This window comes from Vicugna pacos, chromosome 22 (genome assembly GCF_048564905.1).
Source record: "Vicugna pacos chromosome 22, VicPac4, whole genome shotgun sequence".
Taxonomy (NCBI): domain Eukaryota; kingdom Metazoa; phylum Chordata; class Mammalia; order Artiodactyla; family Camelidae; genus Vicugna; species Vicugna pacos.
In genome coordinates, this window is record NC_133008.1 from 11,858,665 (window position 1) to 11,884,242 (window position 25,578).

General features: G+C 36.6%; 1 protein-coding gene across 6 annotated transcripts in view; it reads left to right on the forward strand.

Annotated features, from left to right (window-relative positions):
* Positions 1 to 25,578, forward strand: part of FBXW11 (F-box and WD repeat domain containing 11) — a 113,368-nt gene that overhangs the window by 18,112 nt on the left and 69,678 nt on the right. For 3 of the 6 annotated variants that reach the window (XM_072947241.1, XM_072947238.1, XM_072947239.1), the window contains exon 2: positions 17,144 to 17,245. The exons of the other annotated variants lie outside the window; for them this stretch is intronic. In XM_072947241.1, coding sequence (XP_072803342.1) covers positions 17,144 to 17,245 — 102 coding nt within the window. The remainder of the gene's footprint in view (positions 1 to 17,143; positions 17,246 to 25,578) is intronic. 6 annotated transcript variants of the gene reach the window in all.

Genomic DNA, 25,578 nt, shown 5'->3' on the forward strand with positions numbered 1-25,578 from the left:
CTTTTCCCAGAGTGCCTGTACATTCTTAGAGTTCCTTCGACAATATGTGAGAGTTCCAGTTGCTCTAGATACTCATCAGCACTGGATATTGTCATTCAATTTAGCCATTCTGATACGTGTGAAGTAGTATCTTGTTTTAATTTGTGTTTCCCTAATGACTAATAACAGCTTTTTTTCTCATGCCCATTGACCATTTGGATATCTTATTTACAGAAGTGACTGTTGAAATTTTTGACCCTTTTAAAAAATTACTGTATTTTTCTTACTGAGTTGTGGGAGTTCTTTGCCAGATACACATATTGCAGACACCTCCTGTTCTGTGGCTTGCTTTTTCAATGTCTTAATATTGTCTCTTGATGGACAGAAGGTCTTAATACTAATAAAGTCAAATTAATCAATTTTTTTCTTTCATAGTTACTGGTTTTTGTGTCCTGTTTATAAAATTTTTGCCTACTCTGAGGTCTTAAGGATATTCCGTGTTTTCTTCTAGAAGCTTTATAGTTTTTACTATCTCAAAATAATTGTTTTTTATGGTTGTAGTCCATATTTATTATAGAAAGTAATCCATATTTATTATAGAAAAATTGAAAATTAAAATTATATAAAGTAAGAAACAAAAAGAATAAAAAAGTTCCCCGATAACTGCTATTAATATTTGATATACTTCTTTTCCTTCAGATACATACTTTTTTCTTTCATGTATGTTTTATATTTGTTTTTCACACATAAACTTATTTTGCAAGCTTCCTTGAAAACTCAGCAATATTTGTGACATCTCTCTGAACCATCATATATTTCTTTATAATATTTTGAAGGGGTGCTTAATATGCATGAATGTGCAAATGGCTAACTAGTTAAACTACTTCTTTATTAGACTTTCAAGTTATTTCTAATTTATAGCAACTTAAAGCTGGGTTACTCTTTCTCGTAGTGTAATCTTTGAACGAATCTGTGAGTTTTACCGTGGGGTGAGTTCTAAGAGGTGGAATTGTTGGGTCAGAGGGTGTACACATTTTTAAGAGCTTGTGTATTTTATGTAGCCAAAGGTTTTGCCCACTTTCTGTTGTCTATGTGAACATGACATGTCAGATCAACCATATTCTGTGAAACTGCTGTTTTCTTCATGTTTGTGCCATTTTAAAGTATTAATTTCTTTATAAATCCCAATTTAGTTAAAGAATTAAAAATTACTAAAAATTATTTCTTTAATTGCTAGTGACAGCAGACATATTTTTCTTATGTGTTTGGCTATTTATGTGTCTTTGTGAAGAAAGGGAAATGTTTAGATTAGCTGTCGTTCTCCTCTGCTGATTTTAGATTCAGGTGCATTTGGTGTGACGGAAGGAAGTCACCAGGGTGAGGAACTTCTGAGTTTGTTGTGGCTGGGGCAGCGCTGCCCTTTTGTGATTGAAATGGCCATTTTTGTTGGAAGCCAGCTGCAGGAGTATCTGCTTTCTTTAGTGGACTGTCCATGGCGGACATAAGCCAGGCCTCTGCTCTGGCTGGCCCCTGGCTGCAATGCAGGCGCTCTTAATGGAGCACTCGAGGATCAGTCATGCCTGGCCTCACTGACAGCTTTGGGGACACTCACTCCTATCAGCCTTTGCTGCTTTGAGCTGGGAGGTGAGATTCTGCTGGAAATTCCTTCCACTTCTCAGGTAGACTTTTATTTGATTACACGCAGTGAACCCTATTTCCAGTCCTTTTTTTTTCCCTCTCATATTTTTAGAGGTTCCTTGAAATGTCTTATCTGTGTGGAGAGCAACCTAGGCAGGCTTCCAGGGCCATTGCCTTCTATTCTGATACTCCTTTGATGATTTCAGTTGCACAGTCAGAAACTCCAGCCTTAACACTTCTGTTTTCCTCTTGAGTCTTGTCTAGTTTTGCTCTTTTTCACCCTGGCTTTCTGTACTTCAGTCACAGTGATTTTTCCCCCACCCTTTCCTCCAGTGCACCAGATTCTGTCTTGACCTGACAAGAATTATCATCTGCTATTTATCAGGGAGACTTCACCCTTAACTCCTTTCTTGCCCATTTAACCTCTGCTTATCCTTCAGAGTTGAGTTTAAGCATCAGTTCCTTAGGGATTGTGTCTGGGTCCCCTAGGTACCCCCGCAGGTTAGATTCCCTTTGTCATATTCTTACAGCACTCATTTCTTTTTCTTCACAGCTGTTACCATAATTGTAATTGATAAATGTATTGCATAATCCTCCACTAGACAGTCAGCTCCTTTATTAAGAAGGTAATCTCCATGGGGACAAGGATTATGTCTGTCATATCATATTCATTTCATAGCATCTTCCCAGCATCTAGCACAGTGCATGCCATACAGTTGCCCAGTTGAATGAAGGAATACATTTGGGAGGGCAAATGAGAATTACCATATTGTATCAGAAGTTTATATGTACTGTTAAAATGATGAATACATTCACTCTGCTTAATGCTTGGTGTTTTCTGTTACAGTATCATCTCTCAGTTTTAAATGACTTGATCTTGAAAAGTAAGCTCTGGGCATCAGAAACTCCTTTCAGAAGATCAAAGAGCATCCCTTCCCTCCATCTCTGCTTCTAAACCAGATTTTAAAACCTGTCATTAGCTTCTAATCTGTCCAGTTGGTCTTATCTCACTAATACTTCAGCTGTCAATTTAAAGGAGTTGTTAGCTGCTACAAGCTGCTAACCTTTCCTTTCCTCCATCCCCCTTCTTTCTTTTTTGTCTCTCTCTCTCTGTGTATATGTGTATATCAGTGATTAATAGAATCACTGTTACCAGGATTTGGCTTCTGTAGGTGAAGTAAATTTAGTAAATGCTGCATGTAATCTCCTCCTCTTAGAAATTCACTTCATAATTGTCATTTTAATAATATGTTTCCCAGCATTTCCAAAACTTTCTGACCCCAGAATCTCTCTCCTCCATTATTTAGGTTCAAAACAAATACAACCTGAGGCTATTCTTTACTAATTTTTGTGCATTTCATCCCAACTCCTCTTATTCACCAGGGTTTCTCTATCACTCTGCCAAAGTAAGGAGGGAGGAAAGTAGCACTTGTTAAATGCCAGATTTATATCTACTATTCCTTTTAACCTTTACAGTAACCTTGAAAGTTTTTCACATTTTAGCATGTGAGGAAATGGAGACTGGAGAAGGGAACTATTTTTTTGCTCAAGGTGAGATAGTGATCCTTCCTTCCTTCCTTCCCACCTTCCCTCCTTCTCTCCTTCCTGTCTGTCTATTTATCTCTACAAAGCCTTGTGCTCTCTCTTATCCCTGTTTGGGGTTGAAAAAAAAATACTCTTCTGATTATATTAGAGGCTGCACTTCTAGCTGTCACCTTAGTTTGAGGAGTGTTAGATGGCATCTTGGGACTCTGAATTGCACCAGAGACTCCGGAGCAGCAGGCTTTCCAGGCTGTAGGTGGGCAGCAGCAGGTTGTCAGTATTTGGAGACACTGAGAAGAGGGGGACGCCTTGACTACCCCTGCCCAGACCGCCTCTGCCAGCCCTCGTGCTTCCTTCCTTGCCCCCTTCATTTCACGCTTAACTCCTTCTCCCCAGTTCCAGTCTTTTTGACTTTGTTGGAGTTTTAGATTGACTTTTATCAATAATGTTGTAGCTAGTATTTATTGGGTTCCTGCTTTGGATGTGGCAGGAGCTGTACCCATCTGAACAGCTGACTTGCTTAAGGTCACATAGTATTGGACCTGGGATCTTAACCAACTTCTGCCTAGGGTTTTTATTTTATTTTATTTTATTTTATTTTGTTTTGTTTTGTTTTGTTTTGTTTTACTAGAGGGAGGTAATTAGGTTTATTTATTTATTTGTATTTGAAGGAGGTACTGGGGATTGAACCCAGGATCTCGTGAATGCTGAGCGTGTGTTATACCACTTGAGCTATACTGTCCCTCTCTGCCTAGGGTTTAAAAAAATTTTTTTTTACTTTCTTTATTCAGTCTCAATAAATTTTTTTGTAAGGGAAACCTACCCTAAGCAATTAAAATCTATGAAATCATGGGTTTCATGTGCTAGTTGTATGTTTTTTATAATAGTATGTATTTAAATTAAATGTATAGCTGTTAAATATTAAAACACCTTTATGTGTCACCAGAAATCACCTTGAATACTATAAACTTTGGTAAACATTGCTCTAGTCTGCTCTTCTAACTAAAGTTCATCCACCCATCCATGAAGATTTCCGTATGTATCTGTAAAAGATAAGGACTTCGAAACGAAAGACGGTTAAAAAACACATAAACATAGAGCACATGGTTCTATTATTACACCTAAAAAGTTAACAGTATAACTTAATGTCAAATAGTCAGTGTTTATATTTGCCTAATTGTCTTAGGGATAATTTTTAAATTAATAAACTTTACATTTTAGAACAGTTTTAGATTACAAGACAGTTGAGCAGATAGCACAGAATCCTCACACGCTCCCAGTTCCCGCACTGTTAACATCCTGCGTTAGTGTAGTCGTGAAGCGATACTGACGCGTTATTATTAACTGCACCCTGGAGTTTGTTCAGCTGTATTTAGTTTTCTTTCACCTCATGTCCTTTTTCTACTCCAGGATTCCATCCAGGATCCTACCTTACATTCAGTTGTCATGTGTCTGTAGGCTCCTCTTGGCTGTGTCAGTTGCTTAGACTTTGTTTTTGATGGCCGTGACAGTATTGAGGAACTGATATATTGTGTTGCTCTCTGTTGCAGTTTGTCCTGTTTTTCTTATAAATTTTTTTTAATATTTGTGGGTTTTTTTTTCAATTCGGAGTCAGGCTTGATTCACACATTGCATATAGTTAGTAGTCTCTCAAATCTCTTTAAATCTATAAAAATTGCCTCTTCCATCTTTTTTTTTTCTTGGCGTATATTTATTGAAGAAACTGAATTGGTCATTTGTTCTTGTATTACTTTCCAGATTTTGGATTTTGTTAAGTTCCTATTAGGTCCACATATTCTGTTCCTGTTTGTATTTCTTGTAAATTGGTAATCAAATCCAGAGGTTTGTTGGATTCAAGTTCAGTGTTTTTCTTTTATCAATTACAGAACAAAATAAAACCAAACAAAATCAAAACTTATGCTCTGTCCACAGTGTCATGGTGCTTTCTTGTTTTTGTGATGTTTTCTGTACTTTACAGGTAAGTCATTCTTGGAGAAACATAGGACTTCTATGCATTTGCATTTTCCTGAGTTTTCTGAGTTAAAAGCTGCATAGTTTATTGGCAGTAGAAAGAGAAGCAGCAGCCTGGCTGCAGGAATGTCCGCATGTGGTTGTCGATTTTGCCAAGGACAGTGATGACATATGTTATGTTATTGACGATCAGTATTAGGGTTTTATTCCTATAGTTTTTTTGTTTTCAGCTTTTCCCTTTTTCTCAGCTCAGAAACGTAATGACTGTTGCTACTGTTGGTATATCCTTAAACCTTATTTTTAAAAAAAGAATGAGTGATTACAGTGACATACATACACAATGTAGGAGGATAAAAACAAAATAATTGGGTAAATGAAGATGAGAGGAAAAATAAATGTAGGAAAATAATATGAAGGAAGAGATAAAGTTATACAGAAATGCATTGAATAAGGTTAGTTGTTTCAGGAGGGGCGCAACATTGGCTCTGCTGGTTATAGTGGTGGCATTCTGTGTCAGTAGCAGTTTGCAGGACTTTTGTGAACTTAGAGGATAAATATATTCCTTTCTCTAAGGTTATTTATTTATCTGGTATTTGTACTTGGTACAACCAACCTCATTTCTTATTTGGAGTGTAGTGCCTATAAAGACGTGGGTCAGGTTTCTCAGTATTGAGTTTCAGAGCTCCTTGGAAAGTCAGGACTCATTTTTTCTTGTGCTTTCTTTCTGTAGTCTTCTTAGAGTTTTGACTGGTTTGTCCTGTTACATTTTTTTTTCTTTCTCTAGTATCAGTGGTATAGCATGAGTAGGATATTCTTGGAACACGTACCTTTGAATACTAGTAGAATAAAATGACCTCATAGGGAAATAAATTTAACAGTTTTTCATCTGCAGAATACTGTATCTTTATGACCTTGGCCATGTCAAATATCTTTTTTGGCTTTTGTCTGTTGTATTTGAACTTAGTATTTAAGATTTGTTCTGATTTTTTTTTTTCCAGTTGAAAGTAACAGAAAGCCCAACTAAAAACTGGCCTAAGCTGAAACAGGAAACTTATAATTTGAAAAATCCAGAGGTAGATGTGGATTCAGTTTCTTAGAATGAATGTGGTACCTCCTAGTACCAGCTCCGGACTCTCCCTGTGGTAACCACTAGGGCATCAGAAGCTTCAGCTTTCATCCTCTCATGTTCAAGCTCAGTGGGGAAAGAGATTTCTTTTCTTGTGGCTCCCATAGAAGTCTTAGGATTCAACTCAGAATATGTACTTATTCCTGAATCAGTGACTGTGATTAGGTGATGTGGTCAAAAACAAGTGTCTACCATCAGCTCTTTAAACTTACAGCTTAAAATTCTTCTTTAGCCTCTGAATCAAATTTTTGCTTTGCATGTAAACTGTCTGGACTTTACATGTTAATTATTTGATAACTTAACCCATATTTATTGAGTTCCTACTCTACAGGTGCTTTTAAGGACCTGAAAACATTACATTGTAAATTGTCTTATCACTTGCTTATAATTACTTTACTTTTTATCAGTTGTTTTGGAAATACAGTACAAATTTTACAGGAAAGTTTATTATTTCTGGTGTTTTCCTGTGGCTTATAGACCAATATTTGGTTTTTGAATTTGAAAATTTTCAAAGTAAAATCACCCTTTCAATTTTTTTTTGCTTATATAGCAATCTTGGTAGCTGTTTTTATTGTTTCTCTTTTAGAGTTTTAACTCATTGATTAAAAGAAATGTGGATTATGGGTTATTTTTTTCTCTTAAGTGTAGCAAGAACAGCTGCTATGAGATTTGTCTTCTAATCGTCCTCTCAATTTTGTATTCTCTCAGAGTTAGTAAAAAATTTATTATGGTGGTGACATCTGTGTTCTGTGCTTTGTAGAACATCTTGACTGACTGCTTATAGCTGAGTCATCCATAACGTTATTAGAACAGTGGAGTTGAACAGTGTTTTTGACAAAGAAGTACAGTATCTCTTAAATTTATCTTGGGCCTATGCATCTTGACTTCGTTGCTTCCTTTGTGTGACAACTTCCGGAGTGTTGTGTTCATATGTACTTCTGCAAGAAGAGTATGTAATTTCTAGATTGACCTTACGGTAGCATATGTTTCCCAGGAATTATCTGCTGTTGAGACGAGGTGCTTTCAAGGGGGTGTATGCCAAAAGCACCATGTGAGATGTTTAGAGGACCTGGACTAGAAAAACATTTTAAGAAAACAGACAAAATGCTCTCTGTAAGGTCCCTTTCAGCTCCAGAATTTAATGAAATCTCTGGCTTCAAGCGGTGAGAACTCCCCTTACCCAGTTGCCTGCAGGAAACAGACAATGTGAAGGGAATCAAAGACATCCTTGCTGTGCAGCAAGCAGCAGGGATCCTTACTAAGGCAGTCCTAGCTCCTGGCTGAAAGACAGATTCGTTTGTTCTTAGAGCCCAGTGGATTGTGAGGCACATAACTTCATTCTTATTTGAAACCAAGGTCAGCTTAGGATATGAGAACAATGCACTATATGAGAAAATAGAACAAATGCAAAGTTTGTGATAAATTTAATTAAGGGATGATAAACTCCTTTATATATGAGCTTGGACAACTCACTTTTCATGCTATTGCTAGCTAAAGAAGCAAAATTTTGATTACATTGTTTTCCAAATCAATGTGTGTGTGTGTGTGTAAAATTTTAAATATTGGGACTCTACGAACTTGGAATATATGTTTCTTTGGGATAGAAAGGGTTGGGTCTCTGAAAATAAGTATGTATTTGAGAAATGAGCAACGTTTAGAAAATGTTAGAGGGCTTATTTAAATGGTGTAAGGTGTGAATTCAGAAGGTTTCTTAGGACCAACTTTCATTCCGTAGGTGCAGTGAGACAAGAAGCATATTAGATGGTGGAAGTTTTGAAAGTCTTTGGAAGTGATTTTAAAAATACCATTAGTTAGTGGAGTTTTAAGTTTTAATACTCTGGAAAGGAGTGAAGCTGCATTTCTTTAAAACATTTCCTACTTTAGGAATTTAGCCATCTTTCTCCCTTTAGTGATTGGGAAAAAAATATAGCTTTATTTACAGAAGTAATTTTGATACCAGAATATTTGGTTCTGAGAATTCTTGTGTTGTCTGTTGAAGCATTCAGTATACTGGCATGTTGAGTAAACTTTTTTGAATGAATAATCAGTTTAAAATGAACAAGTTAAAATAGGATTATGATGTGGTCTGACTATAATTGAGTCAAACCCATTGAGAGTAGATGTGGTTTTCCTTAAGTCATCTTCCTGAAAGTGATATTTCTTCCTAGAAGAAGAGAGAATATTCATTATATCAGGAGAAAAAAAAATTTTTTTTTACTATCTATATGTTTTAATGTTCTTTTTAAAACATGGTAAGCTTTGCACTCTCTCACATGAAAGTAGGGTAAAGATTTTGACTCAGTGTATTATCTTAGGACAATCAGTTCGCGGTGTGCAGCCACTTTCAGAAATTCCGTGGTTAAAGTGTTTTGGCTCGTGAGAGTGGGTGGAAGGACTAGGAGGGGTGCAGCCGGCACCTGTGCCTGCAATGGTAAGGAAGGGGAGGTGGGCTAACTTGGGGTGGGGCCCGGGGCCCGGGGCCCGGGTAGAGATAGTGAGAGCAGGTGTCCCTCAGCTCTCAGACGATATCCAAAAAACAAGGTGAGTGTTTAGTTCCCTCACCTGGAAGTCCTCTCAGGTGTCACGCAGTATGGGCTGTGGCTTGTCAGGTATTTAGAAATGGTAGTCTCATGAGAGAGAGAACACTGTCACTAAAGGATTTTCTGGCTAGGTTATCGTCTGCTAGCTGGAAGCCACAGGCATTGAAATGAATCTCGGGTAATGTCTTTGTCACCTCAGAGTGCAACCAAACTCTAATAGCTCGCTCAACTCCACCTGCTCTCTGCTTTTTTTGGAGCATGGCCTAGAAGTCAAGGGAAAGGATGCTAGGACCAGAAGCCCAGGTAACCGTGTGGAAGTGCCGGTTGCTCTGTATTGGGTGGCCTAGGGGAGAGAGCAGTGAGAAGCTTCAGTACTGTATTGCCCGTTGCGTGTTGGCTGTGTCTGAAAAACTATGGTAGACAAAGAGAGTAAACTGAAAGTCACCTGTATTTAGTTCTGTATTTTATCAAATAAAATGGGATCATAATGTAAGTCCTTATTTGTAGCCTTTGTTCACGTAGACAGTTTCTTTTTTTTTTTAAACAACATCCAGAGTGAGGTTTTTAAAAAATTTTTAAAGGTTACTTTCCATTTACAGTTATTATAAAATATTGGCTATCACTTAAAGTTTCTTGAACATTTTCAGTGGATCATAACTTTCTTTTCACATATTGAGAACTTCTAGGTGAATAAATAAACTCCAATAAAAATGATTTTTATTTGATGGATACATAATGTTCTGTCTTCTGGATGATCTGTAATTTATTTAACCAGTTTGTTTTGCTGGGTATTTTTTCCTTTGCTATTGTGACAGTGATGTGATGAGCATCTTCTTAGCTGTATTTTTTGGACTTATCTTTATTTTCCCCTTTAGTGTAATTTCCTACATATGAAATTGCTTAGTATTTAATTGGAAAATAGCTCAGAGGAAATTGCAGCTTTATGGAATTTAATGTCCAGCAAAGGAGGTGACAGGTAGTATAATTCAGGGAAGAAAGTAGGGGTTTTGGAATTAGAGATAATTGCAAGTCTGCTACTTATTTTTTTTGCCCTCTGGCAAGTTATTTGATGTCTTTGAACCTTAGTTTCTTCCTCTTTAAAACCAAGATAGCTGTCTGGCCAGAGGTGGTGTGATAGCTACTGAGAGAGATCATGATAGCTGTACAGTGTCTGGCACATAGTAGGCTCTCTGAAAATACAAATTTTCATCCCCTCCTCAATTACCCTTTTTCGTAAATTTTTATTTACATTCAACATTTTTTAATTGAAAATGAGGTTAAGTTTATAATGGTCTTCTCTAGTTCTGTACAACTTTCCTGATTGTACCAAGATGCTAATTGATAATTGATTAAAGGCTCAGATATACTTAGTTTAACTGTTGTTTACTTCTCTCTAGTCTCAGGCTTTGTGGATCTTGGATAAACCCCATTGGGATTGGGTTCAAACTGATCTGACCTGGAGCTTGCTGGGGGAATCTGTTCCTTCTTGGCAACTGAACCTCAGACTGGTCCTTGTACAACTGAGGACCCATGTGGCTATGCCGGAAATAGATTATTTTGTTACATCCTGTTCTCTGTCATGCTGCTTAGAATAGAGATTCCACTTCCCCCCTCATACATCTAATCCTCCCTTTCTCCAGCTTCTGTAAGAGCTTTGAAAAACCTGATGACATTTTTGAATCATGGGTGGTAGTTGTGAAGTGAACAAGGATGATTTTTTTTCCTTTGAAATTACTCATGAGTAAGCCGTTATCATGTTGATTCTTGTTGCACTAGGTAAAATATTTTTCTAGCACTCCGTGTTTTAACACATTTTAAACTAAAAATATTTGAGATAGACTCAATTCTTGGGAAAAGAATTTTTTTTATTTAAATTGTCACATTATTGTTTGTAATTTATAACTTATATAATTAAACAAAAATTATGCAATCTAGTATTAAAATATTGTAAGTACTAGATGTTCATTGGAGAGAAATTAGAAAATATGGATGAATAAAAATTAAAAAAGGAAAATTACCCTTCATCCTTTTACCAAAGATAACTGCGAAGATCCATTTTAGTTCTGGGTTCTGGTATCTTATTTTAGATAATCATACAAGATGAGATAATTGTCTGGACATTGAAAGATTTTGGGTGTTTTGTTTTTGTTTTTGTAGTAGGGTTTAAAGAAAGTTTGAACTCTGGCTTTGAGTCTTGATTCCACTACAGTTTGGCTGTTTGACTCTCTAAAACTTGGCAGAAAGTAAATTTCAGTATTCCTCATTCTTATCCTTCTTTTTTTCCTTCTCATCCCCGCTGCCTCCTTTTCCCCATGCCCTTTTCTTCCTTTAACATATATCCTAGCCTAAAAATACACTATGGTATGTTATCTATAAAAATGTATTTCTAAGCATTAATTTTCTTGGTTACGTCACATGGTTACTGTCAAAGTTTGTTATAATAAAATACCATTATAAGGAAAAGAAAGAGCCTTTCGTACACTGAGGCATGGACTAGTGTTCATTTTTTTTGAAAAGGACTAGCCTTTTCAAAAGGCTTTAGAAAATGCCCATAAATTATGAATTAACTTTTGTTTTATAACCTGATTATTACGATTCTTGGTTTTAAAAAATACAGTTATGTGGTGAGAGTTCGCTGTTTTTTATAGATTGCCATCAAACATTTCAACAGCAGAAAGTCCACATTCTGAATCTTAGAAAAGACACTTTTGGAAGCTTTGTGGCCCTGTTTTGTTACAACTACTGCTGCTGCTTGAAAAGCAAGTCTGAGAATTCAGACACAGTAGGATAGTCCTTAATTTGGATTAATTTTAATTCTTGCTTTATTTGCTTTGAGATGAGGACAGCCTTCAGCAGAAGCTAAATGGATCCTTAGTAGCCTTCACATCCAGGATGGAGTGCACTCCTTGAGCCTACCTATTGTATCATTCTTCAGGACCCAAATCCCCTCTCCTGGATAGAGATTCCCAGTGGAAAGAGTGTTATCACCAAGTGGTAACCATGAAATAGATCTTTTATTTCATTCTTTCTGTATTTGGTAGCTCCCATTGCATTATTATGGCACTCTGTTTTATATCCTATCAGTAAGGTATGGTGGGAGTTTTATTGGGGAAAAAGAACCTAGGCTGAGTATGAAAGTTGACTTTAGACATGTACATCTAAAGGTAAGTGCTGGCTCTTATGGCTGCTCTTTGTAGCCCAGCTGAAAGAAATTTGCATTAGTTGTAAAATAAAAATCAGAGACTGTCTTATAAGTTCTCTAGGAGACTTACCGTTCTCACTTCTCCTCAACATGCTTCACTCCAGCTGCCAAAGGTCATTCCTCTGCTTAAAACAGTTTAATGGTTGTCTCATCATTGCCTCTAGCAGTAATTTGAATATTAAAGTTCTCATTTGAAGGAATTAAAATTAAAAATATTCTTACTTCACGTTATCTGTAAAAACATGTATGGTTTTTGTACTATTTACTTTATCACTTTATCATTGAGTTACTACTGAGCAGACTTTTCTCTCTATTCTTGCATGTGGCAAATGTTCCCTGCATGTGCTAGAAAACCACCTCTTTCTTTGATGTTGGCTTGAATTGGTTTGGTTTTGGCTTCATATTATGCTTTATCTCCTACCTGTTAGTCTAAGAACCTCACCCCCAGCCCTGTCAGTGTGTTGCATGACCCACTTCCATTCCTCCGACAGATATTGTTGAAATGGTATATTAAGTTGCAGGAAAAATATCTTGTACAATATTGATAAAAAACTGGACCACACACCTGGGAAGAACTGGCTGTTTACTGGTGAGCTGTAGTACACAGTATAAGAGCTGTTGTCCTATAGGATGAAGTCTCAATTTGAATAGAATGGTATGGGGAGACCTCTGTTATTTGGCACCTCTCTGTCTCTCTAAGCTTTCCTCATCTCAAACTTAAATGCTCTAGTCATGCTAAATTAATTGCAGATCCTTGAATAGGATGTGCTATTTCTTAGCTATTTGGCTTTGCTCATGCTATTTATTCTGCCTGGAATATCCACCCCCCCCACCCCGCTACTTCCTTATCATTTATAGCTCAGTTGAGGCATTCTCCTCTTTTGAGTGTGTTAAGACTGTGTGTGTGTGTGTGTGTGTGTGTATTGCACATTCTTAAGACACCCTCCTATGAGCTCCTGGAGGAGAGAATGTCTTAATTGCTTTTCTGTATGCAGATAGATGTAAGTTCAGATAAGTTTTTCATTGAATGGAATAGTATTTAAGCCACTCAAATTGGTTATCTCAAGCATGATAGGAGTTAGAAGAGGCTGGTAATGGTTCTTTGGGAAGTAGTTTAGAGAAAAAAAAATTGGGATTTATAGAAAACCTATAATAAGGCATATTTTGGAATCAGAGTAGCATTAGAGAGACAATGAACATAAAATACCTCTTTGGGTAGCTTTTAAAAAAAATTGTCTCTTTGAGAAGCAGTCAGGGCAGGATATTCAAAACAATTCCATCTAGACACAGACCAAAGTTAGCTTTTGTGAGTTCTTCTTAAAACCAGCCAATGAGAGGACAAGGTGCCTGCAGCCACTTTTCCCTTTTGATTTGTGGTTCCTATGGCAATAGGAAGAGAGCCTAGGACATTTCTCTCCTACCTCTTTTAATAACTTTTTTGCTTTTGAAAAATGCCAAAAGCTATTATCTTCTTGTCTTCACTGACTTATAGCTTTTCTCAGCACGATGCCCTTGATTTTGTTTTTTTTTTTGTTATACAGTGTATATGACAAAATTAATAAACACTATCAGTTTCCTTGATTAATAGTATTTTTCTCTCTATAGAACTTTGAAATACAATCAGTTGAATTGGGTATTTGCTATTAATGTTAGAACCTCTTGTGAATCATTTCTTGTTCTTTGTGATTAGCCCTAAATTAGAATACTGGTCATTACAAGTAGCTAAATGTGAAATTATAACAAACATTTCTTAGGGGTTTGCTGCCCCTGAAAGGCCTCTCTTAAGCATCCCCTTTGTGATCCCCCTGGGCTTCTTTTGAGCTTGAGGCTGAAATCTCAAGAGGAAAGAGGCTTAGTTTGTATTGTTGTTAGCTTAGTAAGTAGGTCAATAAGTGTTTGTTAAATTTGGTAAATACCCATGGTATCAGGGTAAGTTCTTCAGACATATTTTAACAATGAGATAGTGTTCCAGAAGTTTAAAGATAGACCACTGTTAGCTTTCAAAAAGAAAGGAAGAAAAAGAGACAGTAGTCTGCATTGTGAATATAGCTCATAAGAAGAAATCTTAACATTATTCAGTTAAAGAATGATGGATGATAGTTATTCTGCAATAGTCAATATGGATTTTCAACCCCCTCCTTAAATTTAAAATTAGCAGCTTCAAGAATCAATTACTGCTTATGATCAGAGCTTCATTTTAATGCTCTTAGGCTGATAAATACAGAACCTTTTGTTTTCAAATTAGATCAATGTCCTCTTGCACCATTAGACCTAAGAGAAACCTTAATTAGACTAGCAGGTATAGATTTCTTCTTTTTAAGGGTTTAATGATTTAATTTAATTTTTTAAATTGTAGACTTCTTTATTAAAAGATGAATGTGTTTCCTAGAGTGGCATTTTCTGTTGAGTAAAGACTGTTTTTCAGTGCTGTGTTTGGTCATTTAGCTTCAAGGTAATTTGAGTGTCAAGTAGGGCAGTTCTAATACTTTTTATAAATGTTGGCATCACTCTCTTTACCCCAGAATATCCATGGATGTTCTAAAGATAAATTCTAGGAAGTTAGACCCTCTAAGGGTTCTGTAAAAATCTTTTGGTGAATGTACAAGTTCAGTATCAAGCTTTAAAAAATATTTGTAATAAATGTTTAATACTTTGAAATTAAGTTCTCAAAAGTTTTTTGTTATGTTAATTGTTTTCCATATTTTTACAAGTATTATTTAGGTCATTAAATGGTTAGGTAGGAAACTTTGGGGAGATTATTACTTTTCTTCTTTGGGCTTTAGTTTCTTCACTTCTAAAATCAGGGGGTAAAGTTTGGGCTAATTGGTCTTCCAGTTCTAGCAGTCTGTGATTCTTTGATTTATTGAATGTGAAAAGTGGGCCCCCCCGCTTTTTTTAAGTTTTGGATTTCAAGTTATTAACAATCTAATCAGGATACAGTACCTTGTGCCGCCTTGGTTTTTTTTTTACCCTTTGAGCAAATACACATTAAACCTTGCAGAGGGAACCTGTTTTTACTGAGTAAATGAAAATTGATTTGCAGATGAGCTTTGATGTTAATTTAGTGTTAGTTGCTGAATGCAAGTGTAATCCTTAAACTATTCTCAGATCTGAGAGATTCTGTAATTTGGATAATGACAAAGATTCCAAAACAGAAACTTAAATTGAACTATGAAGATGTTGGGAGTTCTTAAATTAAATAATCTGTCACCTCTGTATACATATGTAACGTGTTTGGGCCTTTTCTCTGTCCTAAACATTTTGCTAGGGATTTCTGGATAGAGAGTTTGTGTTTGGCTAGAGTCAAACAGGATTAACTTCTCGTCCTAATTCTGCCATCAGTTAGCCCTTGTTCTCTTGCACCTTGAACAGGTTTCTATCTCAAAAAATCAAGCGCTGTTTTCCTGATCTTTGGTTTCCCCATCTGCAAAATGGAATAACAATAATTGTCTTAGAAGGGTTTTTGTGAGTTTACTATGTCAGCTGCCTAGCATGTAACAGGAGCTTGATTAATGACAGCAGTTTTCATTATGTTATACAGATATTTATTCAGCATCACCTTTTGTGGCACTCTGAAGGTACTGGGGTGACACAATGTGTGTGCCTGGAGTATCAGTCATATACTTCTCCTGTACTGGCCGTGGGGAGCTTTGAAATAAAAGCACACTGTTGGAAATGTATTTTCATCGTTACCAAAAACTTGCTCAGCTTTTATTCCATTTGAGTCCTCTGGTTTTGTATTCTTTAAATGCCTTTTCTAAATACTCTCAATACTCCAGTTACGTTGTAAGTGACGTGTAACTAGAAGGTGGCAGATGCTGAATAGGAAGGAACCCAGGTCTGTCTGATTTCAAGCATAGTGGTCTTTGTTTACATTATAGTTGGGGTGACCGTAGAATTTATCTACCAAACGAGAACACTGCTGAGAGTGAAAGATATGTGAGAGTGAAAGCTGGGACCAGCGTAAACCTGGACTATCCCAGGAAAGTATGTTTAACCATCCTAATTATAGCTAGAATAAACAAGTGCATGAGGTTGGGTCTGAGACTTCTGGAGTATTTTGGTTGAACCCAAACACCCACCTTCAGTTTTTTGTTTTTTTTTTGGTATGATTGTTGATTTTAACAGAGTAAATTAATTGACCTTAAGTCTGAAAAAGTAATGATTGAATACAGTAAATAATCTAATGGTTTAAAAATACTAGCTATAATGCATATGTTCATTTTTGTATTTTACTTTTTTCTGAATTCCCTTAAAAACGAGCAAGCTCTTAAAAGAGAATGGGAATGGTTAAATGAAATAAGCTTTTAATTCTTACTTGTGTCAAATGAAAGCAAAGTCCAAAATGAAAATCATGACGTTCTAAAGTTTTTTCTTTGGGAAGGCAGAGATGTGATTGACACTCAAAATTAGATGTGTTTTATCAGCTCTTTTATTTCCTGTATCTATCAGTCTTTCACTCATCTTTCTTGTTCTTTTTGCTCTGTGTCTAGGTTTCCTATAATTTTATTTAGGAAAGTGCAAAACTGTACCCAGATGATAAAATTTCAGGTGATCAAAGTTTTTACAACAGAGGGAGGCATCATAGTCTTGCGGAATGAATGTGGGTTTTAATAGCAGCAACCAAGGTTTGAAAGTCTGACTGTCCCCTCTTTTGCTGCGTGTCCTTGGGCAAATGACTTACCTCTGAGCCTCAGTTTCCTGACACTGTGGTGTGGGAATTCGAGAACACATTTAAAGTGCCTGACACATAGCAGGTGATGTAATGATGGCAGTTATAATCATATGACAGACCAGAAACCACTACTTTCTGAGAGTCACAGTCTCACCACTAATCTTGTTTTGTGCTCAAATTTTACAGTTCCCTTTAGTGGGTTTTCATTTAAACATTCTCTCTCTCCCTCTTGGTTCTGTTCACTGTGTCCTGAGGAGTTAGTGGTTGGCAGCAGAAACCTCCTCTCCGTAGGACAGAGAGTGGGCCCTCTCCCAAGGTTTCAGTAAGTTCTGTTGTATTACCACCCCTGACCTCCAGACTGCCAAGGGTGCACCCCCAGCCCAACTAACATTCAAGTTGCCTGTGTGAAGGAGTGATTTGTTGCGGCCTCTAACTGCTTCTTCTCTTCCTTCCTTTTTGTCATCCTGCAGTGTTCTGTGCCAAGGTCTTTGTGGCTAGGCTGCGCCAACCTGGTAGAGAGCATGTGCGCACTGAGTTGCCTGCAGAGCATGCCCAGTGTCAGATGTCTCCAGGTGCCTCTCTTCTTTCTTGTTGTAAATGTGTTTTTTACGTATGCCATGAACATTTGTTGAAACTTGCAGTAGTGTGTTTAATCCAATGTTAAGTCTGCTAAATGTTCTGTGTAACCCTCTGCTTTCCTCTAGCCTGGGTGCCTCACATGGAGGAGTTCATACCAAGAGGGGCCCTTCTGAGCAAATGGGTCTTTGGCTGGGCCCTGTTCTGCTCCTCTTTTTCTGCTCCTGCTTTTTATCCAGCCCCTCCCCCCTTGAAGCTGTGATTCTCACGTTGAATAGTGGTGTATGTGCCCCCAAAGCCTTGACAATCTCCACTTGGCTACTTTTAACAGTTCTTTGTTGAGTTGGGAGGGTTTCATAATTAAAGTAGTGGTTTTTCTATTTTGAAACATCCTTTTGGCCTGCTTTCTCTCCCTCCTTCCATAAAGGAGTGGAGAGAGAATCACTAATGGTATAAAGCCTCAAATTGAAATTTATAAAATCACAGCTTTATGCTGCCAATGACTCAGTTTGGGCCACCCCCCTAAAGGCCAGATCTGACACCTGTCCTCGGGGTCCACCCAGTTTTCCAGGCCGAGGCTGGCAGAGAATTTCACAGATAAAAGTAAAACTCTTTTTGGGGTGTGGGAGGGGTTGCTCAGGAAAAAACTGTTAGCAGGAGTGCAGCTGGACTGACTCACTTGTTGGGATGGATTCTAAGGGCGCCAAGGCAGAAAACATTGCGGCTTTATTGGGGAAGCTCTGTTTAGAGAAAGCATGAATTTAATTAAGTATGGTTTCAGTAGTAATACTCAGTTTTCATCACTGTATATTCCAGACAGTTTGATGTATCTTTTAAAAGTAATATTGAATTTGTGGCATCCTGTTGAGACTGCCCTGTTTTAGGAAAATGCTGTAGAGTCAGGAAATGAGTTAGATGTTATTAATGGTGTGGGTGACTTTACTGTCCTCAAGGTTATCTTTCTATTCATGTTTACAGTCTTTGAATGGAACTGGGGAGTCAGGAAGGAGGGAAATTTCCTTCACATTGGAAATGTGCTTTTTATTTACTTACGAGCAAACATTCTGAGCAGCAGTGGTGTGGTTATTGATTCAGATTGCTTTCTTTAGAAAACTGTACTAGAACCTCACTAACAGCTAATTAGAGACTGAATTCAGTATAAGATCCAGTTGTCTTAGAGTCTATTTAAAATTTGGGTTACAACTCTTAGGGTCCAGGGATTGGCTGTTTCAGCGATGCTCCACTGTAATGTATATTTATCTCTGGGAAAGCAGCTTCCTTGCATGTGATGTAACTGTAACAAAAATGTTCTTGAAATAGCAAACATTACTGCATGTGCTCTCCTTGGTGCTAAACAATGAATATTTGCATTATGGTAGTAGTGTACATCTTTATCTCAATTTTTCTGAAAATGATTACTTGAATGTTATAGTTGCCGTTTAGTGGACTGATCCAGTCTTTTTTTTTTTTTTCCCAGAAATTTAAGCAGGGGAAAAATTGTAGTTGTTAATGAAGTCTAGAAGTGTGTATTCTTTATTTTTATTGCATTCAGGTAAAAGCAGTTGACCAATGGAAGGCATCATTCAGTTACAGAATTGTGAATTCTCTGGAGGTGGGGGTGAGTGGGAGGAAATATGGGTTCCTACCTTGTTGAAAATGGAAACGTAAAATGTGTTAAAAGTTCTTTGACTCATCTCTCCCAGTGAAAATCATTAAAGAGAAAAAATGTAAACTTTGCCTTGATTGGACCTTGAAATAAGGTGAAATATTGAATGATATTCACTGAAGTGTGAATGGAACAAATACTGTCTTCAGAGGTGTATTAGGGAATTTTGTTTACTTAGGTTTTAATGTTCTTTAGTTTGTGACAGAGTATGCAGCACAGTAGAATGAAATATGTATTCAGCTAATTGAAACTAGCAAGTCATGACTCTATTTTGTTCCATTTGTGAATGCAAAGTAAACATATATAAATGAACCTGGAAGACTTCCTTTCTCTCTATACTCATTGTTTTTACATATTATTTTAATGCTAGATTTCTCCTCTCAACCTCCAGTATCCAAACAGTGCAAACAAATTTAGTGACTTAATTTGGGTTTGGGCTTTTTCAAAGAATGCCTGTTGCTTATTAATGCTACAGCGTAGGTTTATCACAAAGATGACTTTTGCTTGACATTGTGTCTCTTAGCAAATCCATTTCAAGAAGGCCCCAGAAGAGAAGGAGCAGGCTGCCTGAGAAGCCTGGTTGACTTTGCTTGGGCTCTGGAGTTGGCACAAAAGGGCCTCCCTTGAAATTACCACACTGGACCCATGAACGTTTGCAACTTTGGCCAATTAGCCTGTCTATATAGTTGAATTAGTGTCCCTTCTGGAAAGCAGGAGTAGAGATAGTACTGTAGTTGCCCTTAGGCGTAATGTAATCCCTCTAGTGTCTGCCACCTGTGAGAAGGGAAAAGGAATAGTAAAGACTTAAAAAATAAAAATCACTTACCACCAACTGTGCTTGGTGCTGCACATACATTAGCTTTGGACAGCCCTGTGCGGTAGGTGTTACTACTTTCTTTCAGATGTAGGAACTAGGTCTCAGAGGTGATATGTGTGATTGGACCCAAGTTAATATCTACTTAGCTGTGACGTGGTGGAGCAAGCCACCCAAGATTTGCATGATTCCAAAAGCGATCTTTCCTTCCCTCTACACTGGAATCCCACTATTTCTGAAGTTTTCCATTTTCCTTTGGTGAAAACTTTACTACTGAGATATCTGGTGTGTGGCTTGTCTAGTCATTATTTGAAAATACAAAATGAAAACCCTGCCAAATACCTATAGGGGAAAAAAATTGCATTCCCTTTGTCAAAAGGAGCCCTCCTGAATCATAAAGCCAGTGAGGCTCCCGAGTGGTTTTTCTGCAAGTTTAATTCCATGAATATTTACTGAGCATTGGGTGTGTGCTAGGGCCTAGACTGGTGCTGGGCATGTAAAGATGAGCAGCACAGACTTGTTCCCTGCTCTCAAGGAGCCCACTGTGGTAGCAGACCTGTGAACAAAAATCCAGACTGAACCACAAAGTAAGTCTGTGTGTGTGTGTGTGTGTGTGTGTATGTAATAAAACTCTGAAATTAGCCAAATATATCTATATACACGCACACACTTAAAAAAATGTGAATCAGTTTGAACTAAGACTAACCCTCAACATTTTTTAGGACAGTGGAACTGGAATATCTGGATGTCTCTGAACTAAGCTGAAATGAATCAGTGTTTCATTTGGTTCAGATATCCAGATCCAACCAGTTGATTGTTACATCATACAATTAAGAGTTCAGACCGTATGTGTTTGTATATATGTTTGTATTATATGTGATAATATAATTATCATATATGTATCATATATATGATAATGTATATATGTATTATCTATATATAAATATATATATCATTTTTTTTATTTTTTTATGTGTTAGGCTCTAGGCACTAGGTTATCTGATTTAATCCTTTATGGAGAAGTTATTTATCATTTTTTTTTTGTATATGAAGTTATAGAATTGAATTTGCTTGTCCAAGGTTACACATTTATTTAAGTGGCAGAACTAGATTATGAACCTAGGTCTGGATGACTGCAAAGCCTGTGCTCTGGTACCACGCTGTAGTGATTTGGCAACTGCCATTTTGGGGTCGAAACAAATTCCCCTTCATTTTTAGCATTAAAAGTTGAAAGCTAACACACCTGGAATGTGGAGGTTCCTTGTAGTGAACTGACAAGTCTTGGGAATGCCATTTCCAAGTGGTCAGCTGGGGAGAGAGTTAGTGGTAAGCTTTTTTTTAAGAGCGGGACTGATTACTTGGAATGACAGCAAGGCTCATGAGTCAAGTTTTAGTGCCTCCCTCTTAGCTGGGCGGAAACTAATAGAACTTCTTGATAGCTGCCTTCCTTATTTTCTTGCTTTTCAGCATGTATAGTCAGCCACACAGGTCTGAGAATGCTACAGGTGGAACTTATAGCTACCAACATCAACGTGAGAGGATTTTTTTTTAAAAAAGAGAGATCACTTGGTAGAAGGAATCCTGGTTTTGAAGCAGACAAACCTCAGTTCTAGACTTCTGCCTGCTACTTAATAGTTTTGTGATGCTGGGCAGGTTACTTGACTTTCTTGATCCTCAGTTTCCTCATCCTTAAACTTATTGGTAGTTCTGTCTACCTACAAGGTTTTGTGAAGTAGAGGAAGATAACAGCTACACCTTACTATGCCTGCTACTGAGGGAACGAAAATCCGTTTCTTCCCCTGCTTGCCCCTGGTTCCCTATGCAGGAAGAGGGAGCTCCAGTCTGAGTCCAGAGCAGGATAGGGGAAGATAAAAGCTTGGGCATTTAATACAGCCCCTGTTGTCAGGTGTTTTGTTCGGGGCTGTCTCCTCAGGTCAGACATGGCTGTGCCAACTCACTGCCTTTCTCTTTTTCCTAATGAGCATTGGGGATTTATCACTTCTTGTTCGTTATTCTGTTGCACTCTAGGGCCAATAATGTGAAGGCTTGGAATACCCTTTTGGGTTGTTCAGTGGTAGAGTGTAATATTATATGAACATTAAAAAACGCCTTTTTTTCTCTTTACAAGAAAGTTTACTAGACATAGTTAAAAAAAATCCATTGGTAACCTCACCACCCAGAGAGACCATCTGATGCTATTTTAAGGTCTTTCTTCCTCCTGTCTGTTGAGCAGGAGGAGAATCCATCAAATTTTGCAGGTTCTTTATGTTATTATAGTGATGAGAATAATTATAGAAGTGGTGTTTTAAATGTCCCATAGAGCCCCAGAATTTGACTTTGGAGTCACTAAAGGGATAAAGGAGGGCCTAGAATAATGCCTCTTCCACTTCTACTCACCTGGAGTAGCTCTGGATTTATTGCATGATATAGCCTGGCTCTTAGTAAGGTTATTTGTGGAAAGTTCTATTAGGGAAATTTCCAAACCCACACAAAAATAAAGAGAACCATTCAATTTAACCTTGAACAGTTTTCAGATTATGCTATTTTTAGTCCAACTTTCTCCTTTTCCAACTTTGTTTTTTCCTTGGGCACTTAAAAACAAATCTAAGGTGGCTTTTTTTAAACAAAAAAGAGGAATTTGATGAATTACTGTTTTATGTCAGCAAAAAAAGTTATAAGCAAGGTTCAAAGATAGTATAAAAGACATGTAAAGTTTCATTTGACCCCAGGTCTCACTTCCCAGAGTATCACTTACCAGTTTCCCATTATCCTTTTAGACAAAAGCTTTAAAAATACAAATAGAACCATATTATATGTATTATTTTTCAGTTAATAACATTTTTAATTATTAAGATGTTGACCATTTTTCCATACCAGCATATAAAACCATATAAATCCTCCTCTTCTACAGATACAATAATATTTCATCATACTAGCTTTATCATTAAAAAATATACATCCTGTTCTCTATTAAAGGAACTTCATAGGCTTCAGTTTTTTTCTTTCATGGCATTTTGCTAATTTCAGTGAACATACGTCTTTAGACTTGCATGATTATATCCATAGAATAAATTCCTAAAAGTACAATTGCTTGGTCAAAGAATATCAGTGTTTTATTGTTTTATTACAAATTATCCTTATACAGAAAAGTAATAATCTTTCATGTTCAATCCTCCCCACCCCACTTCCACACGCCAACCAAATGTTAACAGTTAATGTTGTTTAACATTGCATATTTGGGGTTATTTGTTCATAGGAGGATACGAAGCCCTACAGTTACAGGAATTTTCCCTAATTTTTTAATAGAGAAAATGGGCTCGCGCTAGAAAAACCACACTCCAGCTTCCTTCATTTCCTTAATTTCCTATTACAGACGTGTCCCCAGATTTTGTAAAGTCTAACCCTTTCACCAGTGGGAATTTCACCAACTTGTATCATCCATAGATTTGGGACATTGAGGGAGAGGAGTATATTTTTTTGTTTGTTTGTTTTTGTTTTTAAATTACAGCTTACCTATAGAGAGTGCAGAAATCTTAAGTGATTTGTCACAAAGTGGGCAGTGATTTATTTTGGTAAGTGTGGATAAATTGTATTCATGGAGGGTGGACCAGTGTATAATCCAGCTCATTGTCATAAGCTCTAGGTATCATTTTAAAATGTTTAAAATTTACTGTAAGAATAATACTAAAAATAACCTATACTTGTTCAAGATTAATCTGATAATAAAAAGTGACAAATAGTAACACAAAGAATTAAGGTTTTCTACCATTATTTTAAATCACTGCATAACATTCTGTTTAATAGGTACATTTCTGATTTTAAGAAATCCTCCCCTGTTACCAATATTTGAGACATTTTAAGCCGTTTTGAGTACAACATCATGGTAGCTAAGTCTTTGTATTCTCCTGAGATTATTTTTTTAGGTGAGAGACTGTGCACATCAAAACACTTTAGATTGGTAAATTGTGCTTTTGACAAACTGGCTCAGATTATACTCCTAAAAGCAGTGGATAAGAGATTCCCTTTTTATATGCTCTAGATGGCATCGGATAGTTTAATTTTTACATTTCTTTGCCATTCTGACAGATGAACATTTTAAAATAATATGTTGTCATTGTAGTGAAAATTTATTTGCTACTGAAGTAGAATATTATATATATGCATATTTATTTATTGGCCATTTCTATTTCTTGTTTTATGAGTTATCTTTATACCTTTTCGTCATTTCTCTAAAATGACTTTTTAAAAAAAAATCTGGTTTGTAGGAACTCTTTTTATGTATCAAATAGAGTAACTGTCATTCACTGCAGATGTTTTCCCCAGTAGGACATTTGCCTTTCAGTTTTGTTTATAACGCTTTGTGCCTTGAAGAAAGTTTCGGAAGAAATTTTTACTTTATATGTAATCATACTCGTTCCTTTCCTTTACCATTCTTCTAGTGGTTTATGGCTTTATGTCTTATATCTAAATCTTTCAGTTTCTCTGTAATATATTTTGGTATATGCTATGAGTCAGGGATCCACTTTCTTTCTAAATGGCCTGTCTGTTTTCTGCATACTATTGACTGATCTAGCTTTTCTCTTTGATTTGAAATCACATGTTCATGTTTCATTTCCTTGTATCCAATGACGCCTACTCACAGAAGTCTTTTTCAAGCTTTTGTTCTTTAATTGCCTAGTATCATCATCTGTTACCAACCTCTATAGGGTTGTTGTGTTGAGTCCACACTGTATCATGCTGTCTTGTATATATAATTTCTGGGTTCAGAGTGTGTTGTTAATGATGATAAGCTTTGTAAGTTCACAAGTTTGAAATGCCAAACAGAAAGCTTTGTTTTAGCATTTTTCTAAAGAAGTGATTTCCACTGTTTTCACTATGAATTGAAAAATTTTTTATTTTCTCCATGTCATATTTTCTGAAAACAGGATAACTTGGTGATCTCAGAATTTGAAGCAGCAGAAGAGCAGCAAGTAAATTCATATCTGGAGAAAGTTCTAATTGTGGTACAATGCCTGGCATATAATACTAGCTAGCACTCAAGAAATAGCACTTTATTAACATCATTGATCATGTACATATTTTCAGACACTCAAGAAATCACATACATTTCCCATGGAAGAGAGCCTCTGTTATGGGAAAATGAAAACTACACCTTGTTTTACTAACAGTTTTAATTTATGGTTTCCAAAACAGTGTACGTGATGGATAAGGTTTAACAGTATACAGAACTTGAGGATAGGGAAGTTGATAAATGGGATTCAGACCACATTAGAAAATCCCTTTTTACTTTTTCAACAGAAATGACATGATCTACCTCATATTACAGGCATTTATTATGTTGCTTGTAAAAATGCTGCTTTTATATATTTCTGTTGATTTATATTATGTTTATGAAAGTAACAGTTTTTTATTGCAAAAATTCTAGGCAATAAAGAAGTATAAAAAAGAAATTAATCATTCAGCCATAATCTCACTTCATTTCAGTGTCCATTTTTTTCTTCTTGACATTTTATATATGTATATATAATTTATTTATATATAGTTTTTTTTATACGTAGGCTCATACTTTATACTGAATTGTAACTTGATTTTTTAAAAATATGGTTTATACTAGTAAACTTAGGTGTACTGTACATTTTTCATAACTGTTGAGTTTAATTGCCCGAGTCTACAATAACACTTAGGGCCAGACACATTACTAAGGCCTTTCCCATACATTCTGTTTCTTAATCCTCTGAACAACTTCATAAACAGCTTTATAAACTAGGCTCTGTTTTATGCATGAGGAAATTGAAATTCAGAGAGCAAGAGCTGGTGACTGGCCTCAGAGCGCACAACTGCTAAGTGGC